Consider the following 27009-nt stretch of genomic DNA (forward strand, 5'->3'; position numbering starts at 1 on the left):
CCAGCACCAAACAGGTGTCAGCTAATGTCATTAACTCACTGAGTTGTTAACCTGAAGTGTTTACGGGTTTGCAACTTTTTATATTTAATGGTGCAATAAACATGTTGCCCATGATGCTTTTTCATATTTAAGATTAGTTCTTCAAGGTAGGGTTCCACCAGTGGAATTACTGGGGCAAGAGTTTGCAGTTTCTTGGAGTTTTTCACTGTGTCACCAAATCGCTTCCCCAAGTGGTTATACCCATATGTGCTGCCAGGGGGCAAAGCAGCTACAAGGTTCCTATAAACAGCAAAATCCCAGCTCATACACAATACTGGTTAAATACAAAAAGACACACAGAACATATTACAAGTAGACTGTAAAAAACCACTTAAACGATTAGACTCACACCTCAGTCTTGACAAACCTGGGTCCTCTTAAAGTACGTGAAAACTTTGAGCCACCACAGAGAGAATGGCGATAAAGAACAATTTCCCAGACTTCCTTTTCACTCGCTTCTGAGTACTAGTCCATCTTTATCAAAGAGTTCAAATACAAAAACTATCAAATGGGATTGGATTTAAGGAGGTGAGTATTTATTTCACATCTTCCCAAACCACAGAAAGAACTGAATTCACTCTCAAACGTGAAATGGAGAAGAGTTCTATGGCAGTAAAAATTCTGATATTTCCTTTTAAACCCTTTAAATGTGTAAATGTATTATAATCATCCATAACAATAATTCTACTAAGAACCACTTTACTGAGACCAATCCAAAATGGCTGGGACTTCCCTGGTGGTCCAGTGCGTAACACTCTGCGCTCCCAATGCAGGGGGCCTGGATTCGATCCCTAGTTGGGGAACCAGATCCCACATGCATGCCGCAACTAAGAGTCCGCATGCCACAACTAAAAGATCCCGCATGCCACAACTAAAAGACCCCGCATGCCACACAAAGATCCAGCACAGCCAAAACAAATAAATAAACAATAATTTTTTTAAAAAAATGGTCAAGACTACCAACCAATCCTAAAAAGTTCATTAGCTAGTTTTATGTATTAGAAGGTACAGAGCTTCAGAAGCAGAATCCAGTTGAAAAAAAGAGGCCCTCTTCAACCAGCGGTGCTGGGACAACTGGATACTCACATGCAAAAGAATGAAGGTGGACCCCTACCTCACACCATATGGAAAAATTAACTCAAAATGGATCAAAGACTAAACATAATAGCTAAAACTATAAAATTTCTAGGAGAAAACTTAGGCGTACGTATTCTTGACCTTGGATTTGGCAATGGTTTCTTAAATATGATACCAAAAGCACCAGCAAAATAAGAAAAAATAAACTAGACCATCAAAATTAAACTTTTATGCATAAAAGGACACCATCAAGAGTGAAATGACAAAATCCTCAACAAAATATTAGCAACTGAATCCAACAACACATAAAAAGGATCCTACATCCTGATCAAGCTGGATTCATCCCAGGTTCACAAGGATGGTTCAATATACACATATCAGTCAATGTGATACACTACATCAACAAAGGAAAAGACAAAACCCACATGATCATCTCAACAGATGCAGAAAAAGCATGTGATAAAATTCAACATCCATTCATGATAAAAAAAAATTCTCACCAAAGTGGGCATAGAGGGAACATATCTCAACATAATAAAAGCCATTTACAACAAACCCACAGCCAACACAGTACTCAATGGTGAAAAACTGAGTCTTCCCACCACTTCTATTGAACATAGTACTGGAAGTCCTAGCCACAGCAATCAGATAAGAAAAAGAAATAAAAGGTATCTAATTGGAAGGGAAGAGGTAAAACTGTCATCATTTGCAGATGACCTGATACTACATATAGAAAATCCTAAAGACACCACACAGAAACTATTAGAACTGATTAAATGAATTCAGCAAGGCAGCAGTATACAAAATTAACACACAGAAATCAGCTGCATTTCTTTACACTAATAATGAAATATCAGAAAGAGAAAGTAAAAAAAAAAAATCCTTTTTAAAATCACATCAAAAAATAAATAAATAAAATACTTAGGAATAAACCTCACTAAGGAGGTGAAAGACACATATGCTGAGAACTATAAAACACTGATAAAGGAAACTGAAGATGATTCAAAGAAATGGAAAGGTATCCCATGCTCATGGATTGGAAAAATTAATATTGTTAAAACAGCCACACTACCGAAAGCAATCTACAGATTTCATGTTAGCCCTATCAAATTACCTGTGACATTTTTCACAGAACTATAACAAATAATCATAAAATGTATGTGGAACCACAAAAGACCCAGAATTGCCAAAGCTATCATAAGGAAAAAGAACAAAGCTGGAGGCATAACCCTCCCAGACTTCCGACAATACTACAAACCTACATTAATCAAAACAGCATGGTACTGGCACAAAAACAGACATATGGATCAATGGAACAGAACAGAGAGCCCAGAAATAAACTCACACACTTACAGTCAATTAATCTTCAATAAAGGAGGCAAGAATATACCATGGAGAAAAGACAGTCTCTTCACCAAGTGGTGTTGGGAAAGCTAGACAGCTGCATGTAAATCAACGAAGTTAGAACACTCCCTCACACCATACACAAAAATAAACTCAAAATGGCTTGAAGACTTAAATGTAAGACATGACACCATAAAACTCCTAGAAGAGAACATAAAACTCCTAGAAGAGAACACAGGTAAAACATTCTCTGACATAAATCATAGCAATGTCTTCTTAGGTCAGTCTCCCAAGGCAAAAGAAATAAAAGCAAAAATAAATGAATGGGACCCAATCAAACTTACAAACTTTTGCACAGCAAACAAAACCATAAAGAAAACAAAAAGATGACCTACAGAATGGGAGAAAATATTTGAAAACAGTGTGACCAAAAAGGGCTTAATTTCCAAAATATACAAACAGCTCATACAGTTCAATATCAGAAAAACAAACAACCCAATCAAAAAGTGGGCAGAAGACCTAAGTAGACATTTCTCCAAAGAAGACATACAGATGGCCAACAGGCACATGAAAAGATGCTCAACATTGCTAATTACTAGGAATTCCCTAGTGGTCCAGTAGTTTGGACTCCATGCTTTCATTGCTGAGGGCCCAGGTTCAATCCCTGGTTGGGGAACTAAGATCCCACAAGCTGCATGGTGTGACCAAGGAAAAAAATAAAAAGTAAAATAAAATAAAACATCGCTAATTATTAAAGAAATGCAAATCAAAGCTATAATGAGGTACCACCTCACACCAATCAGAATGGCCATCATTAAAAGGTCTACAAATAATAAATGCTGGAGAGGGTGTGCAGAAAAGGGAACGCTCCTACACTGTTGGTGGGAATGCAAATTGGTGCAGCCACTATGGAGAACAGTATGGAGGTTCCTTAAAAAACTGAAAATAGAGTTACCATATGATTCAGCAATCCCACTCCTGGGCAAATAACCAGAGAAAACTCTAATTCGAAAAGATAATGCACCCCAATGTTCACAGCAGCACCATTTACAATAGCCAAGACATGGAAGCAACCTAAGTGTCCATCAGCAGGTAAATGGATAAAATGGATAATAAGAACCTGCTATTTAAAAAAATAAATAAAATAAAAAAAATACTTTCACTATATTTTTTTCTCTCTTTAAAATTATAACTTTGAAAGGCCTACTCTTGAAGGTCAGGGCGAATTCCACTGAAATTCAATGCGGTCAATATGATTTGTAGTCTTCAGGGATTCAAAATAAATAAATGAAAAAAGAAAAAAAAAGATGTGGTATATACATACACACACACACACACACACACACACACACAAACACACTGGAATATTACTCAGCCATAAAAAAAGAATGAAATAATGTCATTGGCAGCAACAGGGGTGGACCTAGAGAGTATCATACTAAGTGAAGTAAGCCAGAGAGAGAAAGACCAATATCATACGATATAATTTATATGTGGAATCTAAAAAAATGACACAAATGAACTTATTTACAAAACAGAAACAGACAACAAACTTATGGTTACCAAAGGGGAAGGGAGGAGGGAATTAGGAGCTTGGGATTAACAGATACACACTGCTATATATATAACAGATAAACAACAAGGACCTACTGCATAGCACAGGGAACTATATTCAATACCTTGTAATAACCTATAATGGAAAAGAATCTGAAAAAGTGAGTGTGTGTGTGTGTGTGTGTGTGTGTGTGTGTATGAATCACTTTGCTTTACACCAGAAACTAACACAACATTATAAATCAACTATACTTCAATAAAATTTTTAAAAAATTAATAGAGTGAAAAGACAACCCACAGAAAGGGAGAAAATATCTGCAAATCATATATCTGATAACTGTCTATTATCCAAAATATATAAAGAACTCTTACAACTCAACAACAACAAAATAACCCAATTTTAAAATGGGCAAAGGACTGGAATAGACATTTCTCCAAATAAGATATATAAATGGCCAATAAGCACATGAAAAGATGCTCAACACCATTAGTCATTAAGGAAATGCAAATCAATACCATGAGATACCACTTCACACCCTTCAGGATGTCTGTAATAAAAAAAAAAAAAAAAAGAGAGAGAGAGAAGGGAAGGAAGAAAGGGCAGAAAATAACAAGTGTTGACAAGCGTGAAGAAATTGGAACCCTCAAACATTGCTGTTGGAAATGTACAATGCTGCAGCCATTGTGAAAAAGTTTGGAAATTCCTAACTAAGACGAACACATAATTACCCAGCAATTCCACTCCCTAGGTATACACCCAAAAGAACTGAAGACAGACATTCAAACAGTATTCCTAGCAGCTCTACTCACAGTAGCCAAAGGGTAGAAGCAATTCAAATATACATCAACAGATAAACAGATAAAACAAATGGAGTATTATTTCATACAATGAATGTTACTCAGCCATAAAAAGGAATGAAGTACTGACACACGCTACAACATGGATGAACCCTGAAACATTATGCTAAGGGAAAGATGCCAGACACAAAAGGCCACACACATATTTTATGATTCCATTTACGTGAAATATCCAGAACAGGCAAACCCACAGAGATGGAAAGCAGGGTAGTGGCTGCCAGGGGCTGAGGAAGAAGAGGGAGTGGGGAATGACTTCCTAATGCGGAAGGGGTTTCAATGTGGGGGATAAAGAAGTTCTGGAAGTGAAAGTGGTGATGGAAGGGTGACCCTCTTCCATCTTACCCCAAGGACAAAGCACTGCTCATCCTGGAGCCTGAGGAGCCAGGCCCAGGAAAACCACCACAAACCAGGCACCCTCACCTTCAGATGCAGAAGAACAGAGCCAGCCAGAAATGGGTGGCAGGTGACCCAAAACCTCGCACTACTCAGACCAAGATGGCGGGGAGAGTCACTGGACCTGGGCCCAGTCTCATATGGGACTCACATTTCTTCCAGAGCCAAGCACACAGCTAACAGCAGTTCAAACCCACAGACCAGAAAATACCATTCAAGGATCAATAAATCAAAACAAAAAAGTGGAGGTGGGAGTTTGAAGATATACGATAAAGCACATACATAAATCTGAAATGAATTATTACAGAAAACGGAAGACCTTTTTAGAAAATATGTGCTTCCTGTAAAAGATTACAGGAAGACACTGCCTCTACTAAAAAATTAAAGTTAAATTTTTTTTAAAGAACAGGGAGCACCAATGTGAACAATATGAAATTAAAAGACAACAAGCTAAGATACAGGCCATGATTAGGATAGGAAGCAAAAATAATCACACTACAGCAGAATTAAAATCCACATGGAAGGGGCTACAGGGGAAATGCACACTGCTGAAAATGTCATTGATGGTGCACAGGACAAAACAGGTGCCCACAGCATGTATCCATGCTGCTGGATACAGTGGAGAGGAGAAAAGACTGAGAGAAAAGCTCATGGACAGAGTGATGAAGGGACAGATTATCTAACCTACAAATAATAAGAACCACCCAAAAGGAACACAAAATAAATGGAGATGCAATAATCAGAGGTAGAGAAGACAAAAGCTTTCCACCTCATTTATTAATACTGCCCCAAAAAGGAAAGCAAAGAGCTGCCAGGCTGATGTGCTGAAATCACTGGGCACTGTCTGTCCCAGGCACAGGAGAGAGAAGGACAGCATCACACATGGGCCATCCCCTCTGCCCTGCAACCCCACCTCTGGGCTCCATCCTGAAGATTAAAAGACAGATCGTGACACAGCAAGCAAGCTCTCAAAGACCAAAGAGCCAGCTTGAAGGGGCTCTCCTGGGAAAATGGGGACAATCTGAGCATGAAAAAGAATGACTATAACTGATTACAAAACTGAATAAAAAGTCATGAATCCATAGTGATAACCCCCCCTCCCCCAGCAGAGAGACAGAGAGAGAGAGAAACAAAGCAAAACCATTTGCCTCCACTAGGGACGACTATTCTACCAAACCCTTACTTTGAAAATTGGTAATTAAACAGAAAGAATCCAGCAATTACCCTGCCTTTGGTAGTAAGAAATGTAGTCGTTCCCCAGCTGAACTGGGAAAAATTTACCAAATACCAACAGATAATTGTGGAAGAAACGACAGAAAGCTGAGGGAGGGGGTAGGTCCATTTTTCAAACTCTCAAGCTCTGTTAATAAAACTGACTCAGGCCAGTTAATTATGTATAAATGCTGAAAATCATTTGGTAAAAAGTTGTTGGATAAAAGGATTATTTGCAGGGTATCTAGGAATCACCTCACAGATTACTTCCTAATCTCAAAGAAGGAAATCCACATTTCCAGTAGAAATATCTAGCTTCTCCACATAAACCAAATGAGGACACAGCAGAGGAGACTGCCTGCCTGACAGGACATGGAACATCCCACACCTAGGAGATTTGCCCAAAACATCAACCTGAATATAACTGAGTCTTCAAACCTCTCTTCCAGCTTATAGCAAATACAGAGTATAAAAGAACGATGTAAAAGAAACCATGAGGAAACAATCAGACAAATCCAGAAACAGATTTTACAAGACAACTGCCCTTGTCTATTCCAAAAGTCAATGTCAGGGAGGGGAGGGGAGGGGAGGGGAGAGAGGGCAAAGGTTGCTGAGGGCAGCTGTCCTAGGTTAAGAGACTAAAGAGATACAACCAATGCATGAATTTTGATTGGTACATGGTTCCCAAAAGGGAGGCTATAAAAGGCATTTTTGGTTCAACTGGGGAAAACTAAAAAGGATATAGATATTAGAAAATTACAATTAATATCTTAGGAATAATAATGGTATATAGGAAAATGTCCTTATTTTTAGGAGTACTTATTTGTAGGAGTTTAGGTGTAAAAATAGACTATACAGGAAATGTCATTTTTAGAAGATACACACTGAGCTCTTTAGGGATAGACTGTCATGATGCCTACAAATGGTTTAGTAAATCATTTATTTCTATTTAATACATATAGATAAAGCATATTTGGCAATATGTTACCAATTGCTGAATCTTGATAGTAAGTATATTAGGTACCTTTTCAATTTTTCACAATAAAAAATTGAAGAGCCTTCCTTGCAAAGGTATTCTTCACAGAATATGTGGTACAACCATTACAAAGGATAAGAAAAAAGAGATTGTAATAACATGGAGAAATGCTCATAACATTAAAGTGAAAACTTACATATAGTTTCATTTCAACTAAATTAAACATATCCAGAAAAATAGTCCAGAAGGAAACACCGAAGTAACAATAACGCTAGTGCCGGTGGACCTCCAGGTGCTGAAATCAGTGACTGACTTTCTTCCCCAGCCCTCGCCCAGCTCTCCTACTTCCTTCTCAGACTGGCCCTCCTCCTCTACTCACTTCCTAAAAGCCAGTGGCCCCAGATCTGCCCAGACCCCCTTCCACTATCCACTATTCTCCCTCTCAGGCTCTGAGGAACCATTCCTACTGTTTGCGCATGACTGTTATGGGGCTGGACAGAATACAGTAGGAAGAGGTGTAATCTGGAATCTATGAGACCCAGGTGGCTTCAGGGCACACCCATAAGCCACCTAACTGCCTCTGTGTCCCTCATCTGTGAAGTTGGTGTGGTTGAGAAGAAGAGGATCCTGGACACCATGCAGCAGAGCTCAGTGAGAGCAGAATCCCCAGAGCTGGTCCTCACTGGTCCTCAGCCACAGCTCCTCCTTGGAAAGAGTTCCATTCACCAGCCAGTCACGTGAACCATGAGCCTCCTCCTCCCCCTCCTCCTCCTCCTTCCCCTCCCCCTCCTCTCCAACACCCCCATCAAACCATCACCGAGTTCTCACAATGTCAAATCCAACTAATTCTCTCCATCACCACTACCACAACCCTGGCCCAGGCTACCATCATCTCTCACCACATGTGTCAGCCAGCATCCACTCAGGCGGCCACAATACAGCCAGAGAAATCTTTCCAACCTGGATCAGATGTCTCACTCCTTCCTAAAATCTTAAAGCAATAGTATCCCACTATTACAGAGCTTCTACCCAGCTCCCCAGCCTCATGGCACAATCAAGGTCTCCTCAACTCTTGCTAACTCTATCCACACCAGCTTTCTTTCAGCCTCTTGATTTCGCCAAGCTCCCCCTGGCCACAGGGCCTTTGCATACCTCTTTGACCAACTACCTCCTCCATATCTTTTTTTTTAAATCCTTTTCAGTACAGCACAGGGAATATAATGACTTTAAATGGAGTATAATCTATGAAAATATTGAATCACCATGTTGTACACCAGAAACTAATATAATGCTGTAAATCAACTATACTTCAACATAAAAAATCTTTTTCATTACAAAATAGCACACATAAACTCCATGAAACAAAAATGTACAATTATCACAAGCTGAGAACCCAATCAACCACCAGCTAGGTGAAGAAACAACACTACCGGCCCTACAGAAGCTCCCTCTCTCAAGGTCCATCCAGTCACTACCCACCACTTCCCACCACCCCGACTTCTCTGGTAATCGTCTTCCTTGCTCGTAGCTTAAACACACAAGCAGGCAAGTCTAAACTCCTTAGTGTCCCACCTGTTCTGAACTGGATGTAATCGGAATCATACAGAATGTACTCTTTTATGTCTGGCTTTTTTGGCCTGCAGCATTAATGGCTGTGATTAATCCTTAAATCAGCAGGTAGCAGTAGTTCATTTTCACTGATGTACAGCATCCTCTTGTAAGAACATACTATAATTTATCAATTCTACTGCTGACAGACACTTGGGTTGCTTCCACTTTTGAGTTGTTACAAATAATACACTAGTAATATTCTTGTACATGCCTCTTGGAATACATTTGCTTACATAAGCTATTAGATATATACCCAGAAGCAGAATTGCTGAAACATAGGGTATACATGCCTTCAACTTTAATAGATGCTGCTACAATACCTTGTAAAGTGGTGTTACCAATTTAATATTCCCACCAGAGCATTCCCTTGCTCCACATCCTCACTCACACCTGAAGAGACGCCATATGGAAGATATGTATAGGGCAAGATACTGGGGGGCGGGGGGTAGAGCATCCATGCCTGCTCTGGGTGTGCCACCCTCCCAGCATATTAATGCATTCATCAACCCAGAAGCTCCCCGAATCTCCTTGTTAAAGAGATTTTATGACTCAAACCTCCAGCCCCACTCTACTCCTAGGAAGCTGGGGGTAAGTTGGGGGGTCTCTATTTCCTGGAAGATTTTATGTAAAACTGGTATTATTTCTTCCTTAAATGCTTAGAATTCACTGGTAAAGTCATCTGGGCCTAGAGTTTTCCTTGTTGGAAGATTTCAAATTATGGATTCAATATCTTTAATAGTTATAAAGACAATTTACATTTCTATTTCTGTGTCAGCTTTAAGTCGTGTTTTTCCAGGAATTTGTCCACTTCATCTAAAGATTCAAATGTACTTGTATAAAGTTGTTTATAATACCTGCCTACTCTTTTTTTTTTTTTTTATAAATTTATTTATTCATTTATTTATTTTTGGCTGTGTTGGGTCTTCGTTTCTGTGCGAGGGCTTTCTCTAGTTGTGGCAAGCGGGGGCCACTCTTCATCGCGGTGCGCGGGCCTCTCACTGTCGCGGCCTCTCTTGCTGCGGAGCACAGGCTCCAGACGCACAGAGCTCAGTATTTGCGGCTCACGGGCCCAGTTGCTCCGTGGCACGTGGGATCTTCCCAGACCAGGGCTCGAACCCGTGTCCCCTGCATTGGCAGGCAGACTCTCAACCACTGCGCCACCAGGGAAGCCCCCCTGCCTACTCTTTTTAACATCTGCAAGATCTTCGATGATGTCCCTTTTTCATTCCTAACATTAATTATTTGCTTTCTCTAACTTTTTCCTGATTACTCCTGCTAGGGTTTGTCAATTTTTTTTCCCCAAAGACTCCATTTTTGCCTTTGTTTATCCTTTCTAATGAATATTTTTCATTTCGTTAAATTCTGCTCTTCAGGGCTTCCCTGGTGGCGCAGTGGTTGAGAGTCCGCCTGCCGATGCAGGGGACACAGGCTGGTGCCCCGGTCCGGGAAGAGTCCACATGCCGCACAGCGGCTGGGCCCGTGAGCCATGGCCGCTGAGCCTGCGCTTCCGGAGCCTGTGCTCCGCAACGGGAGAGGCCGCAACAGTGAGAGGCCCATGTATGGCAGCAACAACAACAAAAAACTTCTGCTCTTCATTATTTCCTTCGTTCTGTTTTCTTTGAATTTAATGTGTTGCTAGCCTTCTAATCACCTAATACACAGCCTAGCTCATGGATTTTCAGCAGTCTTCTTTTGTAACATAAATGCATTTAAAGATATAAACCTCCCTCTAAACATGACTTCAGCTGTATCCCATTAGTTATACGTAGTTTGCTATCATTCAACTGAAAACATTTTCTAGCTTTGACTCATAAGTTATTTGGAAACAAATTTCTAAATTTCCAGATACATGAGGATTTTCATTTTACTGATTTCTAGTTTAATTCCACTGTTGTTAGAGAACACAGTCTGTTTAATTTCAGTATTTTGAAATTTGCTGAGAATTGCCTTGTGGCCATCACATAGTGAATTTTGACCAATGTGTCCTGTGCTTTTGAAAAGAATTTCGATTCTGCAATTGCTCGGTACAGTGTTCTATATACGTCCATTAGGTCAAGTTTAGTACTTCGTTGTTCAATTTTTCTTTATTTTTACAAATTTTTGTCTGCTTATCATAACAGCCTCTGAAACAGGTGTGTTTAATATCCCACTATGATCATAGATTTATTTCCATTACAGTTGTATTAATTTTTCTTCTAAATATTTTGAAGTTACATTAGGTATATACAGAGTTTAAATTATTATATCTAAAATAAAACTTTTATCATTTATCAGTATCATATCTTTATCTCTAATAATAAATTCTGCCCTCAAAGACTATTTTGTCTGACATTAAAATACTATAGCAACTTTCTCTAGGTTGATGTGTGCATAGTATTTTTTCCCATTCTTTTACTTTCAATCTTTTTTTTTTTTCCCTGCGGTACGCGGGCCTCTCACTGTTGTGGCCTCTCCCGCTGCGGAGCACAGGCTCCGGATGCGCAGGCTCAGCAGCCATGGCCCACCGGCCCAGCCGCTCCGCGGCACGTGGGATCCTTCCGGACCGGGGCACGAACCCGTGTCCCCTGCATCGGCAGGCGGACCCTCTACCACTGCGCCACCAGGGAAGCCCTCAATCTTTTTATATCCTTCTGTTTTAAATATCTCTCTCTTAAATAACCTGGTCTGCTTTTGTTTTCTTACCTGTCTGACAATCTCTGACTTTTAACGGTAGCATTCAAATTCACTTATATTTAACGTGATTATTGCTATATTGGGATTTAAGTCTATCCACTTACTGTTTGCTTTGATCAATGCTTTGATCCACTTGATCAATGTTTCCTTTTCTCTTTTTTTTTTAATTTTATTGAAGTACAGTTGATTTACAGTGTTGTGTTAACTTCTGCTGTACAGCAAAGTGATTCAGTTATACATATATATATACACATTCTTTTTTAGATTCTTTTTCATTATGGTTTATCACAGGATAATGAATATAGTCCCCTGTGCTATAAAACAAGATCTTGTTGTTTATCCATAACAGTTTGCAACTGCTAATCCCAAACCCCCAATCCCTCCCTCTCCCTTTTCTCTCCTTTCTTGCCTTCTTTCAGATTTGGAATTTCTTATTATTCAATTTTTCTTGCCTTTTTACTTAGATACCATATCATCTTTCACAATTTAGTGGCTGCTGCACAGATTACAACATGTATCCCTGACTTGTCTAATATTAATTGGTTCTTTTTTCTTTTTCCTGGAATTGCAAGGAAAACTTTAAACAGTTTTATTCCATTTACCTCCCTTCTGACTTACATAACATTGCTATGTATTTTAATTCTATATATATTTCAAACCCAAAGACAGATGGAGAGATAATACTATGTTCTTGGATTGGAAGAATCAACATTATGAAAATGACTATACTACCCAAAGCAATCTACAGATTCAATACAATCCCTATCAAACTACCATTGGCATTTTTCACAGAACTAGAACAAAAAATTTCACAATTTGTATGGAAACACAAAAGACCCTGAATAGCCAAAGCAATCTTGAGAAAGAAAAACGGAGCTGGAGGAATCAGGCTCCCTGACTTCAGACTATACTACAAAGCTACAGTAATCAAGACAGTATGGAACTGGCACAAAAATAGAAATATAGATCAATGGAACAGGATAGAAAGCCCAGAGATAAACCCACGCACATATGGTCACCTTATTTTTGATAAAGGAGGCAAGAATATACAATGGAGAAAAGACAGCCTCTTCAATAAGTGGGGCTGGGAAAACTGGACGGCTACATGTAAAAGAATGAAATTAGAACACTTCCTAACACCGTACACAAAAATAAACTCAAAATGGATTAAGGACCTAAATGTAAGGCCAGACACTATAAAACTCTTAGAGGAAAACATAGGCAGAACACTCTATGACATAAATCACAGCAAGATCCTTTTTGACCCACCTCCTAGAGAAATGGAAATAAAAACAAAAATAAACAAATGGGACCTAACGAAACTTCAAAGCTTTTGCACAGCAAAGGAAAACATAAACAAGATGAAAAGACAGCCCTCAGAATGGGAGAAAATATTTGCAAATGAAGCAACTGACAAAGGATTAATCTCCAAAATTTACCAGCAGCTCATGCAGCTCAATATCAAAAAAACAAACAACCCAATTCAAAAATGGGCAGAAGATCTAAATAGACATTTCTCCAAAGAAGATATACAGATTGCCAACAAACACATGAAAGGATGCTCAACATCAGTAATCATTAGAGAAATGCAAGTCAAAACTACAATGAGGTATCACCTCACACCGGTCAGAATGGCCATCATCAAAAAATCTACAAACAATAAATGCTGGAGACCGTGTGGAGAAAAGGGAACCCTCTTGCACTGTTGGTGGGAATGCAAATTAACACAGCCACTATGGAGAACAGTATGGAGGTTCCTTAAAAAACTAAAAATAGAACTACCATATGACCCAGCAGTCCCACTGTTGGGCATATACCCTGAGAAAACCATAATTCAAAAAGAGTCATGTACCACAATGTTCACTGCAGCTCTATTTACAATAGCCAGGACATGGAAGCAACCTAAGTGTCCATCAACAGATGAATGGATAAAGAAGATGTGGCACATATATATACAATGGAATATTACTCAGCCATAAAAAGAAACGAAGTTCAGTTATTTGTAGTGAGGTGGATGGACCTAGAGACTGTCATACAGAGTGAAGTTAAGTCAGAAAGAGAAAAACAAATACCATATGCTAACACACATATATAGAATCTAAAAAAAAAAAAGGTTCTGAAGAACCTAGGGGCAGGACAAGAATAAAGATGCAGACGTAGAGGATGGACTTAAGGACATGGGGAGTGGGAAGGGTAAGCTGGGAAGAAGTGAGAGAGTGGCATGGACATATATACACTACCAAATGTAAAAGAGGTAGCTAGTGGGAAGCAGCTGCATAGCACAGGGAGATCAGCTGGGTGTTTTGTGACTACCTAGAGGGGGGGGATAGGGAGGGTGGGAGGGAGACGCAAGAGGGAAGAGATATGGGGATATATGTATAGCTGATTCACTTTGATATAAAGCAGAAACTAACACACCACTGTAAAGCAATTATACTCAAATAAAGATGTTAAAAAAAAAATTTAGCAGTTGATAATCATTCAGTTTTCCATTTCAGTGCCCTTTTCTTTGCTCTTCTTTCCTTCCTGAAACACTAACCCTTCACCTAAGATCATTTTCCTTTAGCCAGACACAAAAACACTCCCTGATGTTTCCTTCATTATGGGCCTGCACACAAAAAATTGATTTTGTTTATTTGAAAACATCTTTATTTCAGCTTTATTTCTGAAGGATCTTTTGGCTGAGTAATGAATTAGGGTTAGCAGTTTCTTCCAGCACTTAAATTTTGATTGACTTCTGCTTCCATGGCTTCTGTTAAGAACACAGCTGTCAGTCTCACTGTTGCTCTTTTGAGGGTAATCTGTCTCCAGTTGCTTTCAAGACTCTTCATCTGTGGTTTTCAGCAGTTTTATTAAGTGATAGGTGAGGCTTTCTTTGTGTTCACAGGCTACTGAATCTGTGGGTGGTGCCTTTTAATAGTTGTGGGAAGTTCTCAGGCATTATCTTTACAAATGTTGTTTCTGCCCAATTTTCTCATAAAAGACCTTTTCACTATTATCTCTGACTCCCGCCTTATCTGCTAATTTCTCCATTTTTTTTATGTCTCCAGGCTTCCTTATGGGTAATTTTCTTTTGAGCTGTCTTCTGGGCCACTGAATTCTTTCTTCAGCCGTGTCTATTCTACCCTTCCTTTGAGAACTTAACTTTGATTATTACATTTGCCAGTTTTAGAATTTTCATTTGGTTCTTTATTAGTTTCTAGTTCTCTGCCAGAATTCTCAGTCTGGTCTTTTATCTCCTTAAACATAGTAAGCATAGTTGTTTCAAAATCTGTGTCTGATGTCTAGAGCCCCTGTTTATCTGTCTTTATAGTCTGCCGTTTCCATTGGTTTTAATTCACATGGCCTTGCCTCCCCGTGTGTCTGTTCTTCATTGAACACAAAACAATGCATTTACAACATGGCTTGTGAAAATAACTGGACGACTGGATGATGTCATCTCCCTCTACAGAGGACTGAAGTTGCTTCTGTTAAGCACCTAAAAACAACAGCACTCTGGGATTACCTTAATTTCAGAGAACTGACATGCTATGAAGCATGACTGCAGGCCTTTGGAAGTCCTACTTCTAATCCGCCTCATTCCTTGGAAGTGGCTTTTTGGGATCCTAAACCAAATTGAGGGAGCTCACCAAGGATTGCTGCGCTTTGGCAGATCCCAGTACCTCAGGTCCCACAGGCATTTCTGACTGCTTCACAGAGCTCAGCCCCTCGGCATCCCCTCCAGAGTCAGTATATGCCCTACATTAGTTTCCTGTGGCTGCCCTATAACCAAGGCCACAGACTGGGAGGCTTAAACAACAGAAATTTGGTGTCCTACAATCCAGGAAGCTAGAAGTCCAAAATCAAGGTGTCAGCAGGGCCACGCTCCCTCTAAAGGATCCAGGGGAGATTCTATTACCTCTTCTAGTGGCCCCACCTGGTCCTTGGTTTGTGACAGCACAGGTCTAAATCGCTGGCTCTGTTTTCATACGGCTTTTTTCTCTGTGTGTTCCTCTGTGTCCAAATCTTCCTCCTCTTTCTTTTACAAAGACACCAGACATTAGCTTTAGAGTCCTTTCATCACCAAAACAACCCTACAGTACCTATGTGGTTATTCTATTAACGCCTTCTTCAGACTACTAGCTCTAGGGGTGTTCTTTGTTGCTCAGGAAGGCCCCCCAAGTGCCAGCACACAGAACAATTTTAAGGTCTCCACTATTTGCTGAGTTAAACTGAATCTGTGAAATAAAGAAAATAACACCTAGCCCATGCTATTCCCACTAGTATTCAATAAATTAACAATTTTTTAAAAAGATACTCACTGTTAATTGTCTGCCAGATTTGTTTTTATTTGCTATTCTGGCTGCTAGAGATGGAGACTCACCCAGATCAGCTTGAGCTGGGCGTGGAGGGGTTCAGGGGGATGGCTACTGGTCAAGATATAAAAAGTGAACAATCAGAAAGACAGAAATAATCATAAAAGCAACCATTTATTGAATGCTCATAATATGCCAGGCTCGACGCTAAATAAGCATTGCACAAAGACTACTCCACTTGATTCTATGAGTTATCATCATCATTTTTATTTTACAGATCTGAGAACTATTATTATCATTTATATTTTGCAGAGATAGAAACTGAGGCTCAGGAACACACACCTAACATTTACTGTCACCACTCGTTACCCAAGAACTAGTATTTTCCCTATTTACAGATAAGGAAACCAAGTCTTGAGAGGTTTGGAGACTTGTTCGTGACACCAAAGTTTAGACTCTTAAATACTGCTACATACTAGCTTTAAAAAAACCTTTTAGGGACTTCTCTGGTGGTCCAGTGGTTAAGAATCCATCTTGCAATGCAAGGGATGCCACTTCCATCCCTGGTCAGGGAACTAAGATCCCACATGCCTCGGGGCAACTAAGCCCGCGAGCCACAACTAGAGAGAGGACCACGTGCCACAACGAAAGATCCCACGTACTGCAACTAAGACCCGACACAGTCAAAAAATAAATAAATATTTAAAAAAACAAAAAACAAAAACTTTAATACCACTTCACACCCATTAGGATAGCTATAATCAAAAAGATAAAACAACTGAGGACATGGAGAAACTGGAACCCTCATACCTTACTGGTGGAAATGTAAAATAGTGCAGTCACTTTGGAAAATAGTATGGCAGTTTCTCAAAGACTAAGCATAGAGTTACCGTGTGACCCAGCAAACCTACTCCTAGGTACATATCCACCAGAAATGAAACATATGTACACACAGAAATATGTATATAAATGTTCACAGCAGCATTATCCAGAATAGCCAAAAAGTGAAAATAACCCAAATGCCCAGCAACAGATGAATGTAAATAAAACGTAGTAAATCCATCCAACGGTATATTACTCAGCAGTAAAACGAGAAGAAGTACTGGCACAGGCTACAGCATGGATGAGTTTTGAACACATTTTACTAAGTGAAAGAAACCAGACACAAAAGGTACATACTACATAGTATATTTATGTGAGATGTCCAGAATCAGCAAATCCACAAAATAGAAAGACTAGCAGTTGCCTAGGGTTGAGAGAGTTGGGAAAAAACGGGGAGTAAATGCTAATGGTTATGGGTTTCTATCTTTTTTGGTTGCGTTGGGTCTTCATTGCTGCACGTGGGCTTTCTCTAGTTGTGGTGCACAGGCTTCTCATTGCAGTGGCTTCTCCTGTTTCGGAGCATGGGCTCTAGGTGCGCGGGCTTCAGTAGTTGTGGCATGCGGGCTCAGTAGTTGTGGCTCGAGGGCTCTAGAGCGCAGGCTCAGTAGTTGTGGCACACGGGCTTAGTTGCTCTGCGGCATGTGGGATCTTCCTGGACCAGGGATCAAACCCGTGTCCCCTGTATTGGCAGGAGGATTCTTAACCACTGTGCCACCAGGAAAGTCCCATGGGTTTCTTTTTGGGGTGATGAAAATGTTCTAAAACTGACTGTGGTAATGATTACACAACCGTAAATATACTAAAAAACACTGAACTGTACACTTTAAATGAGTGAGCTGTACGGTATGTGAATTTTATCTTAGTAAAGCTGTTTTTTAAGTATTTTACAACTTGAACATTTTACTTAATTTCTACTAGTCTTCATTTCACAATGGAAAAAATACTTTGTTTAAATTTGAAATTAAGAATATAAGCACTTTAATGCACAAAGCCAAAAATGTTAACTTTTTTAAAATTTTTAAATAAATTAAGCTCCATCTTAACTGATAAGGCTTCACAGAATCACACTGTTCTCTACTCAGATTTCAAAATACCTTATAATGTCTTCATAAGCTAATTTACCAGTGTATTAGTTCCATTTTCTTTTTTCCACACTAGCTACGTGGTCCTATAAAATCACTACTGTGGGGCTTCCCTGGTGGCGCAGTGGTTGAGAGTCCACCTGCCGATGCAGGGGACAAGGGTTCGTGCCCCAGTCTGGGAAGATCCCACATGCCGCGGAGCGGCTGGGCCCGTGAGCCATGGCCGCTGAGCCTGCGCGTCCGGAGCCTGTGCTCCACAACGGGAGAGGCCACAACAGCGAGGCCCGCTTACCGCAAAAAAAAAAAAAAAAAAAAAAAAATCACTACTGTGTACTATGGTAAGGAAATGAAATGAAGTAATGTGTTTGCTGGGGACATATGTTGGAACATATGGAAATATCAGATGTACATGAAATTCTAAACTAATAAACAACCATCTAAAATCTATACACATCAAATTTTCAGAGACTTTCCCCATCAAAGACTTGGGAAAAAGTTTTAAAAGAACCTCACGAATAAAGATTTTTTTTGGCGTTTGGTAAGGCTTCTCTTTACACATGTCCTTATGGCCTTGTTTCTCAAAGTCTGGTCCATGACCAGCAGCAGCAGCATCTCCTGAGAGGTGATAAATGCAGAACCTCTAGCCCCACTCCAGACCTACTCAACCAGAATCTGCATTTTAACAAGATCCCGAGGGGACGTGTCTGCACATGAAAATTCGAGAAGCACTGTCATAAGATACTTCCTTTTCTTTTTCCATTAAGACAGCTCTAGCTTGCACTGGACTAATGTTTCAAAAACTTGACATACATACAGCTCTGGTCCTGGGCCAGCTTGTCCTCAGTTCCATTCCTCACTCTTCTGCTCTACTCCAAATTGCTGATCCCTGCAGGCTGGGTTTCCCAGGCAGGAGGGGGCATGGGGTGAGTCTCCAGGAGCAGCTGTGTCCTTCCAAGCCTCCAGCCCACGCCAGATGACCCATGGTGGTTCCAGCCTCTGGTGAGTCGTAGTTGTTCCTGATATGCTGCCTCCCGGCTTGTCTTCCAGCTTCCTGTTTGCTGCCTCATCGCAGGGTTACCTCACTGCCCACTGTTTGCATTCTCAATTCTTCAGCACCTGTGCGACCACTCCCCATTGAACTCCCTCTGTTTTGAATACTTAAAGTGGGTCGTTCCTTTTTGGACTCAGAATGATACCCCATACCATTCTGGATATTTCCCCTGTGCACCACATATACCAGAGGAATTTTCTGAATGGCTTATCTGCTTTAAAAGGGGGAGTGGGGAAGGGAGGTTGGGAGCTACCACACACACAGTAAACCTCACATTCCACCAATCTCTAACAACCCAAAAGAAAACTCAACCTTAAGCTATTTGTACAGCAGATGTGACTGTATTCAGAAACTCAAGTCCTCGGGGTGTATTTTTAACACTCTACCCATCACTCCTCAGCCAGAACAGCTGGTGTAACAGCTATTGTTTTAAGAGGGAAAAAAAAGACTCCTTAAGAACAGAATTCTGGACAAACAGTGGAATCTCTGAGAGATCAAATCTTAATAACAGTTGTAAATCACATGATCCACCCTATACTGGGCACACACCATGCTTGAGGACCAAGCAACAGGTGAGAACAACTCCTATCAGTACCATTTAGGGCTACTTGGAGATCTTTCTAAAAGCACCTCTGACCCATCACTCTCAGGCTCTGAATAATCCTTAGTGGCTCCCTCTTGCCCAAGGCCACAAACTCAACTCCAGGGCTATCCTTTCAAAATCCAGCCTGATCTACCTTTCCAGCCTCTTCCTCATTCCTCTCAATCTGACCCACTCACCTTCTGACCATTCCCAGGTGTGCCTAAACCTGTAGATACAACATTCAACTAGGTGGAAAGTCCCTCTTTCCTTACTTAGCCTGACAAACTCTTTCCCGCAAGATCCTGCCTCCCAGGGTAGCTGGAGTCTCAGTCCTCTAAGCTTCCACAGCACTTACTACATCATACTGTCACATGGACAGATGTCCACCTCCTACAGGCTGGGAACCCCGAAATGGAGAAACTGCCTTCCATCTTGGGATCCTGACCATAGCTCAGATCCAGATCCAAGCTACTACCAGTGACACCCTGGGCAAGACACTTACCCTCTCCACCTCCACTTCCGTAAGAAGGGAATGACAGACAACACCCACCACGGTGGGTTATCACCAGTGCTAATGAGTTAACCCATGGAAAGTGCCGTAAACTTAGCCCAAGAAAAGTGCCTGGCACACAGTAAGCACTGGAGAATTGCTAGCGTTATAATTACTACTATTACTGTTATACCTGGAACAAAGGAGGTGTTCAATACCTATGTGCTGAATAACTGGAGCACTTCACAGTAAAACTGTTTGTAACATTGGGACAAAAGGTTACCCCATCCCAGGTATCAGAGGCTGACATAAGATTAAGAAACGGCTCCCACGGTAAAAGTACCAGCTGAACTCACTGGCCCTGGAGGAAAAGCGCACTGCAGCGGGATGAGATAGTCTGTACCAGCTGGATCTGCCCAGGCTGCCCACAGACCCAGTCTGCCCTCAGCCACCTGTCCAACCACCTGCCTGAGGAAGCCGTGTGCTAACACAGAGGGCTCGCCTGCAGCAAAACCCAAAAGCAGTTTGCAACAGAAACCGCAATGGGAAAACAAAGGGTGCAACTTTACTCCTGCAGAAAGGAAATGCGTCTTTCTGCAGCTAATACTTCGCGTCTGGAGTTCTCCACCGAGAGTGAGATGCCAAGCGGGTGCGCAGCCAGGGACAGCCCCCCTCTCCCCGCTTTCCCGAGGAGGGAGAGAGAGACGGTCACGGGACCTGCCCTTTCCCGCACGAAAATCCACGCGAGGGGAAGGAAGAGCCCCACACCTGGGTCCAATCGGATTTCTCAGGGGCCACAGGTGAGTGCAGAGCACCCAGCGAGAAACAGCCCGATCCGTCCTCAGAAATGTGCAGAACCCGGGTCGGGGAGCGCTCGCCGGCCGGACGCAGCCAGGAGTCCCCATTTCTGGTGCGCTCGCCCCCCAGCCTGCAGGCCTGTCCCTCCCGGTCCTCGCGGCACGGGGCTTCCTCGCGGCCCGCCCCGCCAAGCGCCCTGCCGGCCCGGCCCCGCGCGGCGCCCACCTGCTCCCCGGCCCGGGGGTCCCCGCGCCGCCCCGCCGGGAGGCGCGCTCAGCCCCGGGCGCCTGGTCCGTTACCCCGCGGAGCGCGCTCCGTCCGAGCAGCGGCGCCCGGCGGGACCCTAGGCCGGGCCGGGCCGGGCCGGGCCTGGGCGGCTGTTCGGGCCGAACTGCGGGCCTCACGGGGCTGCCGCGGCGTGAGGGGCGCGCGCCCGGGCCGCCGCCGCGGGCTCACCTTCTGGCGGATCTGGCCCGACGTGGACACCTTGCGGATGAGCTTCTGCGGGGAGCCGGGCTCCGCCTCGGGCTCGCTGTCGGACGACTCCTCAGGCGGCGGCGGCGGAGGCGGCTGCGGCGGACCCGGCTGAGGGGCACCCGCCGCCGCCGCCATGCTGCCGGGCCAGCGCGCGCACAGCGGGCGGGGGCGGGGCCGGGGCCGGGGCCGAGCCGGGCTGGGGGGCGGGGCCCGGAGGGGCGGGGCCTGGACCGCTGTCTCCAGCTCCGCCCCTCCGCGCCCCCTGCCGGCCGCGCGCGCAGCCGGAGGTGGCGCCCCTGCCGGGCGTCTCCTCGCCCCCACCGGTGGTGTCAGAACCACAGGTTTTAGCAACTGTTTCTTTTCTTCCTGGGACACAATTTGTATGGGGTTTTTTATTTTTGTGTTCACTCTTTTTCATCTTTAATGTTCCCCTTCAAGAATGTAAGTGACCTCCAGGCGGCTCGGGACTGTCTTTCTTGCCCTGCATCGTGTCTCCAGCATCTAAAGCAGCGTCTGGCATTTAGTAGTTAGTTGCACGACAAACAGTTCGAGGAGTGGGTGAGTGCATGCATGAATGCAGGAAAGAAAGTACTTGGACAGGCCTGTGGGATGCCGGAACAGGGATACACAGTTCCATCCGAGAAGGCTTCCTGGAGAAAAAGATAAAGTGAGACGGAAAATGTGAGCAGGAGTTATCCCTAACCGGGGACCCCTGTTCCAGGCCAAGAGATGAGATTGTGCAAAGACCTGGAGGCAAGAAAGCACATATCTCTGGAAAAAAGGGAAACTGTAGCCTAAAGGAAGGAAAATACTTGAAGAGATGAGCCTGGGGGCGGGCAGGTCAGACTGGGCCTTTGTAAACCTGATAAGGGGGTTGGTCTTTTAGGCTGAGTCCTGAAGGCAACAGGAAGCCCTTAGAGCCATCTCGACCCTGGGCGGGGCTAAGTGACAAAGCTGAGGACTGCGATCCAGGCTTTGAAGCAATCGGGGCAGGTGGCTGCCCTGGATTACTGGGAGGGGCTGGGGAGACAGAGAAGTGGACTTCGGAGGGTAGCTGGAGGAGAGGCAGAGGCAATTTGGGATAAGCCCCTCCTTCCCAGCTAAGACAGCTGGAGGAGAGGGAGTGAAATTGGAGGTGAGTTTTTGCTGCCCTATGGGACCTCCAGGTGGAGAAGGGTTTGGTGCCACCTGAGAAGGGCAAATCCTCTTTAAAGACCCTATCTCCAGATACAGCCACATTCTGAGGTACTAAGGGGCTGCACAATTTTCCCCTTGCCCTTTCAAAGGGCTGCTCCTAGAGACACAGTGGCTCCTGTCCTGCCTGCGGGTCAGCACACTCTGGCCCCCACTGCACTGGGCAATGCTTTCCAGAGGCAAAATAAGTGAGACCCCCGCCCCCAGGGGCCACAGAGGAGCATCTGGTGTGGGGACATGGCCAGGGGAATGGATACGCTGCCAGGACAGAGTATATCAGGGCCTAATGCAGGAACACTCTGGGACACGCTGGAGACCCCTGGTGAACCCAGCTGTGCAGCCCAGTGCTGTAGCCGCTAGCCACATGTGGCTACTTCGATTTCAAGTTCAATTAATTAAAATTAAATTTTCAGTTCCTTGGTCACACTAGCCACGTTTCAGCTGCATGTGGTTTAGCAGCTACCACACGGGACAGCACAAATATAGAAGATTTCCATCATCGCAGAAAGTTCCGCAATGCAGGACAGTGACGGCTCCCGTATACTGCCCACCGGCCACACCCCAGACACTTGACCAGCGACTCTAGTCCACACACATGTCCCCCAGAGCAAGCTTGATGGTCTCATTCTAGAGATGAAGACCTGAGGTTCAGATACGTCTCCCAAGGAATTCATGAGAGGCAGAATTTGAACTTGGACTATGTGATTCCCAAGTCCTTGACCCTTCAGGGTTAGGCCTCCCAGGAAGCTGAGGCTCGAAGGAGCTCAGAGGAAGAAAGAGGAGAGAAGGGTCTTGTTATGGGCTGACTTGTGTCCCCCCTCCCAACATTCATACGTTGAAGTCCTAATCCTCTAGTACCTAAGAATGTGGCCGTATTTGGAGACAGGTAGGTAATCAAGTTAAGGAGGTAATCAAGTTAAAATGAGGTAAGTTTAAGGAGGTAATCAAGTTAAAATGAGACCATTAGGATGGGCCCTAATCCAATACAACTGGTGTCCTTACATCAATAAGAAGACATTTGGACGCAGACAGGCTCCAAGGGAAGACCATGTGAAGACACACAGAGAAGTCATCTGCGAGAAAAGGATAGAGGCCTCAGAAGAATCTGACCCTGCCGACACCTTGATCTCAGACTTCTGGTCTCCAGAATTGTGAGAAAATAAATTTCTGTTGTTTAGGCCCCCAGGTCTGTGGTACCTTGTTATGACAGCAAGGAGCTGGCTAATAAGGGCACAGAGGGGAGGGTGTCCTGCATCTCCATGGAGATTGGTGATTTTTGTATCAATTAATTACAATGTGGTGTGATACATAAGTGTAAAAATCTAAGGGTGTTATGGGGGGAGGGACGGTACAGCAGGAGAAAAAGTTATAACTCTGCCGGAGGTGTCAGGGGAGCCTCTCCAGAGGACGGATTACCCCAGCCTGGTTTGGAGATTTGAACTGAAAGGCGAGGGGATGGAGGGAATTTTCCAGGAAAATACAAAAAGGCAGACTACTAGGCGAGTTGGGAGGATGACGGGGATTTGCATTTGCTGCTGAGCCACTGGTCAGGTGGTGGGGAGTCTGGAAGGTGAGCTGCACCAGGACTCAAAGCAGCCTCTGTTTGACTCAGGAGCAAGGACGTTATCCTCTGGGCACCAGAGCCACTGAAGGGTTTTTGCAAAGCAGAGGAGGGTTCTATCCCTGGTCGGGGAACTAGATCCCGCATGCATGCCGCAAGAGTTCTCATGCCTCAACTAAGAGTCTGCATGCCACAACTAAAGATCCCATGTGCCGCAACTAAGACCTGGTGCAGCCTAAATAAATAAATATTTAAAAAAATAAAATAAAGTGACTTACCAATCCAGGCAATGCCGATTTGGGCCAGAACCGAGGAGGTAGTTGTGGAGGTGGAGAGAGGAGGTGACAGACAGAAGACGTAGTAGAGGGAAGAATAGGGACCAGGTTCTCCCTGGCAGGAGATTAGGGAGTGGGGCAAGTCAGAACGCCTCCCAGATACGGGGCTTTCCAGGGAAGAACGCCCCACTGAGCACAGTAGGCCTAGAGGAGAAGATGAACTTGGTTTGGAGCAAACTGAGCTTGAGATGCCTGGGTGTGCTGTTGCCTATGCCCGTTAGATGCTCAGGGGATACCAAGGTTCCAGAATCCATCATTTTAGAGGCGAAAAGCCAAGGGCATGAACGTGAACGCAAGGGAGAGTTGGGAGGCAGAGATTGTGGCTGAATAGGAGTCTATTTGCAATTATGAAAAAGTACTAGAAATTGTCACAGCCAAGAGGAGCCTAAGGGAATGTGATGACTAAATGTCATGTGGGATCTTGGAACAGAAAAAGGACATTAGGTAAAAACTAAGGAAATCTGAATAAAGAATGGGCTTTAGTTTAATAATAATATGTAAATATTGATTCATTCAGTGTGGCAAATACACCATCCTAATGTAAGATGTTAATAATTTAGAGGAAACTGGGTATGGGGGAACTCACTGTACTTTCTTTGCAACTTTTCTGTAAATCTGAAACTGTTTGAAAATAAAAAGTATATTTTTAAAAAGAGTATTAGGCTTAGTAAGAACTATATTATGTTCTTAAATCAGAGGAACACAACTGCCATATTTTCTCTGATGAGCAAAGAAGGCTTTGTGTTCTCTGGTGGCTGCAGAGTACTGTTCCCTTGGAGACCACCCCCAAGGTGGCACGCCTGTAAGAGCACATTCACCCGTACCTCCTTATGCAATGAGTCACGCTGTGAATCATCTCTAACAATATGCTGCTCCCCGAGTTTACCCCACCTTAAGGGCATATCAAGGTGGCAGTAATAACACACTTCATATGCAACCTAATCTTTCTTCTCGACCTGTCAATGTAGAAGTGCACCTCCTGTCAAAAAGAACCGCTTCACGTTAGAATAGATAAAGGATGCACTTGAAAACATGGGCATTATCTTATTTTATCCTGAACTGCGGTTATGATTGACATCTGGAGCAGGACATTGTTTTACTGTGTGCGACATGTAGTTCCCCTGGCCCCCAGGACCTGTGTCAACCAAATACCACCCCCATACATTTCCAAGTGCACCCAGCTTCCGCCCCCTCCCTGCCCATCCCCCAAGCATAAGTAAACTAAACCCTTAGGGTTGTGATATTAGACTGGGAGGCAAGCAGTGAAAAATGTTAAAGGAATAGGAAAACAGACACTCTAAAAAGAAGTTATCTACACGCGATAAAATTGTAGAGAACTAAATACACACACACGAATACAAGTGAAAAGGGGGGAAATCTGAAAAAGATGGGTGAATTACAGCTACATGTGAATCTATAATTATCTCAATAATATTTTCAACTTAAAAAATAACTTGGGCTTCCCTGGTGGCGCAGTGGTTGAGCGTCCGCCTGCCGATGCAGGAGACACGGGTTCGTGCCCCGGTCCGGGAAGATCCCACATGCCGCGGAGCGGCTGGGCCCGTGAGCCATGGCCGCTGAGCCTGCGCACCCGGAGCCTGTGCATCGCAACGGGAGAGGCCACAACAGTGAGAGGCCCGCGTACCGCAAAAAAAAAAAAAAAAAAAAAAAAAAATAACTTAAGGGCAGCCATTGTTGAATCATAAATGCTCCGACAGTGCCCCCCCCAGACTCTCATATACACATTCAGCAACAAAAGGTGAGCAAAGGAAATTCCCTGGCGGTCCAGTGGTTAGGACCCCGAGCTTCCACTGCAGGGGGCACGGGTTCAATCCCTACTCAGGGAACCAAGATCCCGCATGCCACACAGTGTAGCCAAAAAAAAAAAAAAAAAAAAAAAAATGGTGAGCAAAGTTCTGGTTGTTATAGACTCAGGGAAACCAGAGTTTAAGTCTTGACTCCAACTCTCACTAGCTGTGTGACCTTGGGTAAGGTACATAACCTCTCTGAACTGCAGTTTCCTCATCTAACAAATGGGAAGCATGGTTGGAATGATTAGATGTAACAGGTGAAGTGCCTAGCACAAGGCAGGTGCCCAGGAAATAGCAGGGACCCCTACTTCTCCTTTGGTTGCAGGTTGCAGAACTTTGCCCCAAGTTCTCAGCTGCCGCTTTCTCCATGCAGCACGCTCAGCTCCTTTGCACCCTGTTTCTCCCACTGCACCTACCTAGAAAACCCTGGGCTGCACATCCAACCTGCACACGGGACATCCTGCCTTCCGACGCCAGAGCAGACACAACGCCTCTAGTGCGCAGGCCCAGCCAAGCTGAGGTTCCATGTCCCGTTCGGGGCAGCGGCTGCTCACTTCCTGCTCACACCCGCACGCCCTTGTAGGGGCGGCCAGCTGCAGATCGTAAACTAGCCAGCACGCGAAAGTCAGGCGTTTTGGTACCAGAATAACCTGGAGGGCCAGGGCTGTCCTGACCTCTGCTCTCCAGGGACTGACCTTCCAGCTCTTCTCTCT

The 27009-nt window shown here is 43.6% G+C and overlaps 1 protein-coding gene across 7 annotated transcripts in view; it reads right to left on the reverse strand.

Annotated features, from left to right (window-relative positions):
- DGKD (diacylglycerol kinase delta) overlaps window positions 1–21534 on the reverse strand; it is a 110325-nt gene extending 88791 nt beyond the window's left edge. For all 7 annotated transcript variants that reach the window (XM_060151815.1, XM_060151814.1, XM_060151812.1 and 4 more), the window contains exon 1: window positions 21375–21534. In XM_060151815.1, coding sequence (XP_060007798.1) covers window positions 21375–21530 — 156 coding nt within the window. In that variant the 5' untranslated portion in view covers window positions 21531–21534. The remainder of the gene's footprint in view (window positions 1–21374) is intronic.
- Window positions 21535–27009: the final 5475 nt, after the last annotated feature.

This window comes from Lagenorhynchus albirostris, chromosome 6, assembly GCF_949774975.1.
Source record: "Lagenorhynchus albirostris chromosome 6, mLagAlb1.1, whole genome shotgun sequence".
Lineage (NCBI taxonomy): Eukaryota > Metazoa > Chordata > Mammalia > Artiodactyla > Delphinidae > Lagenorhynchus > Lagenorhynchus albirostris.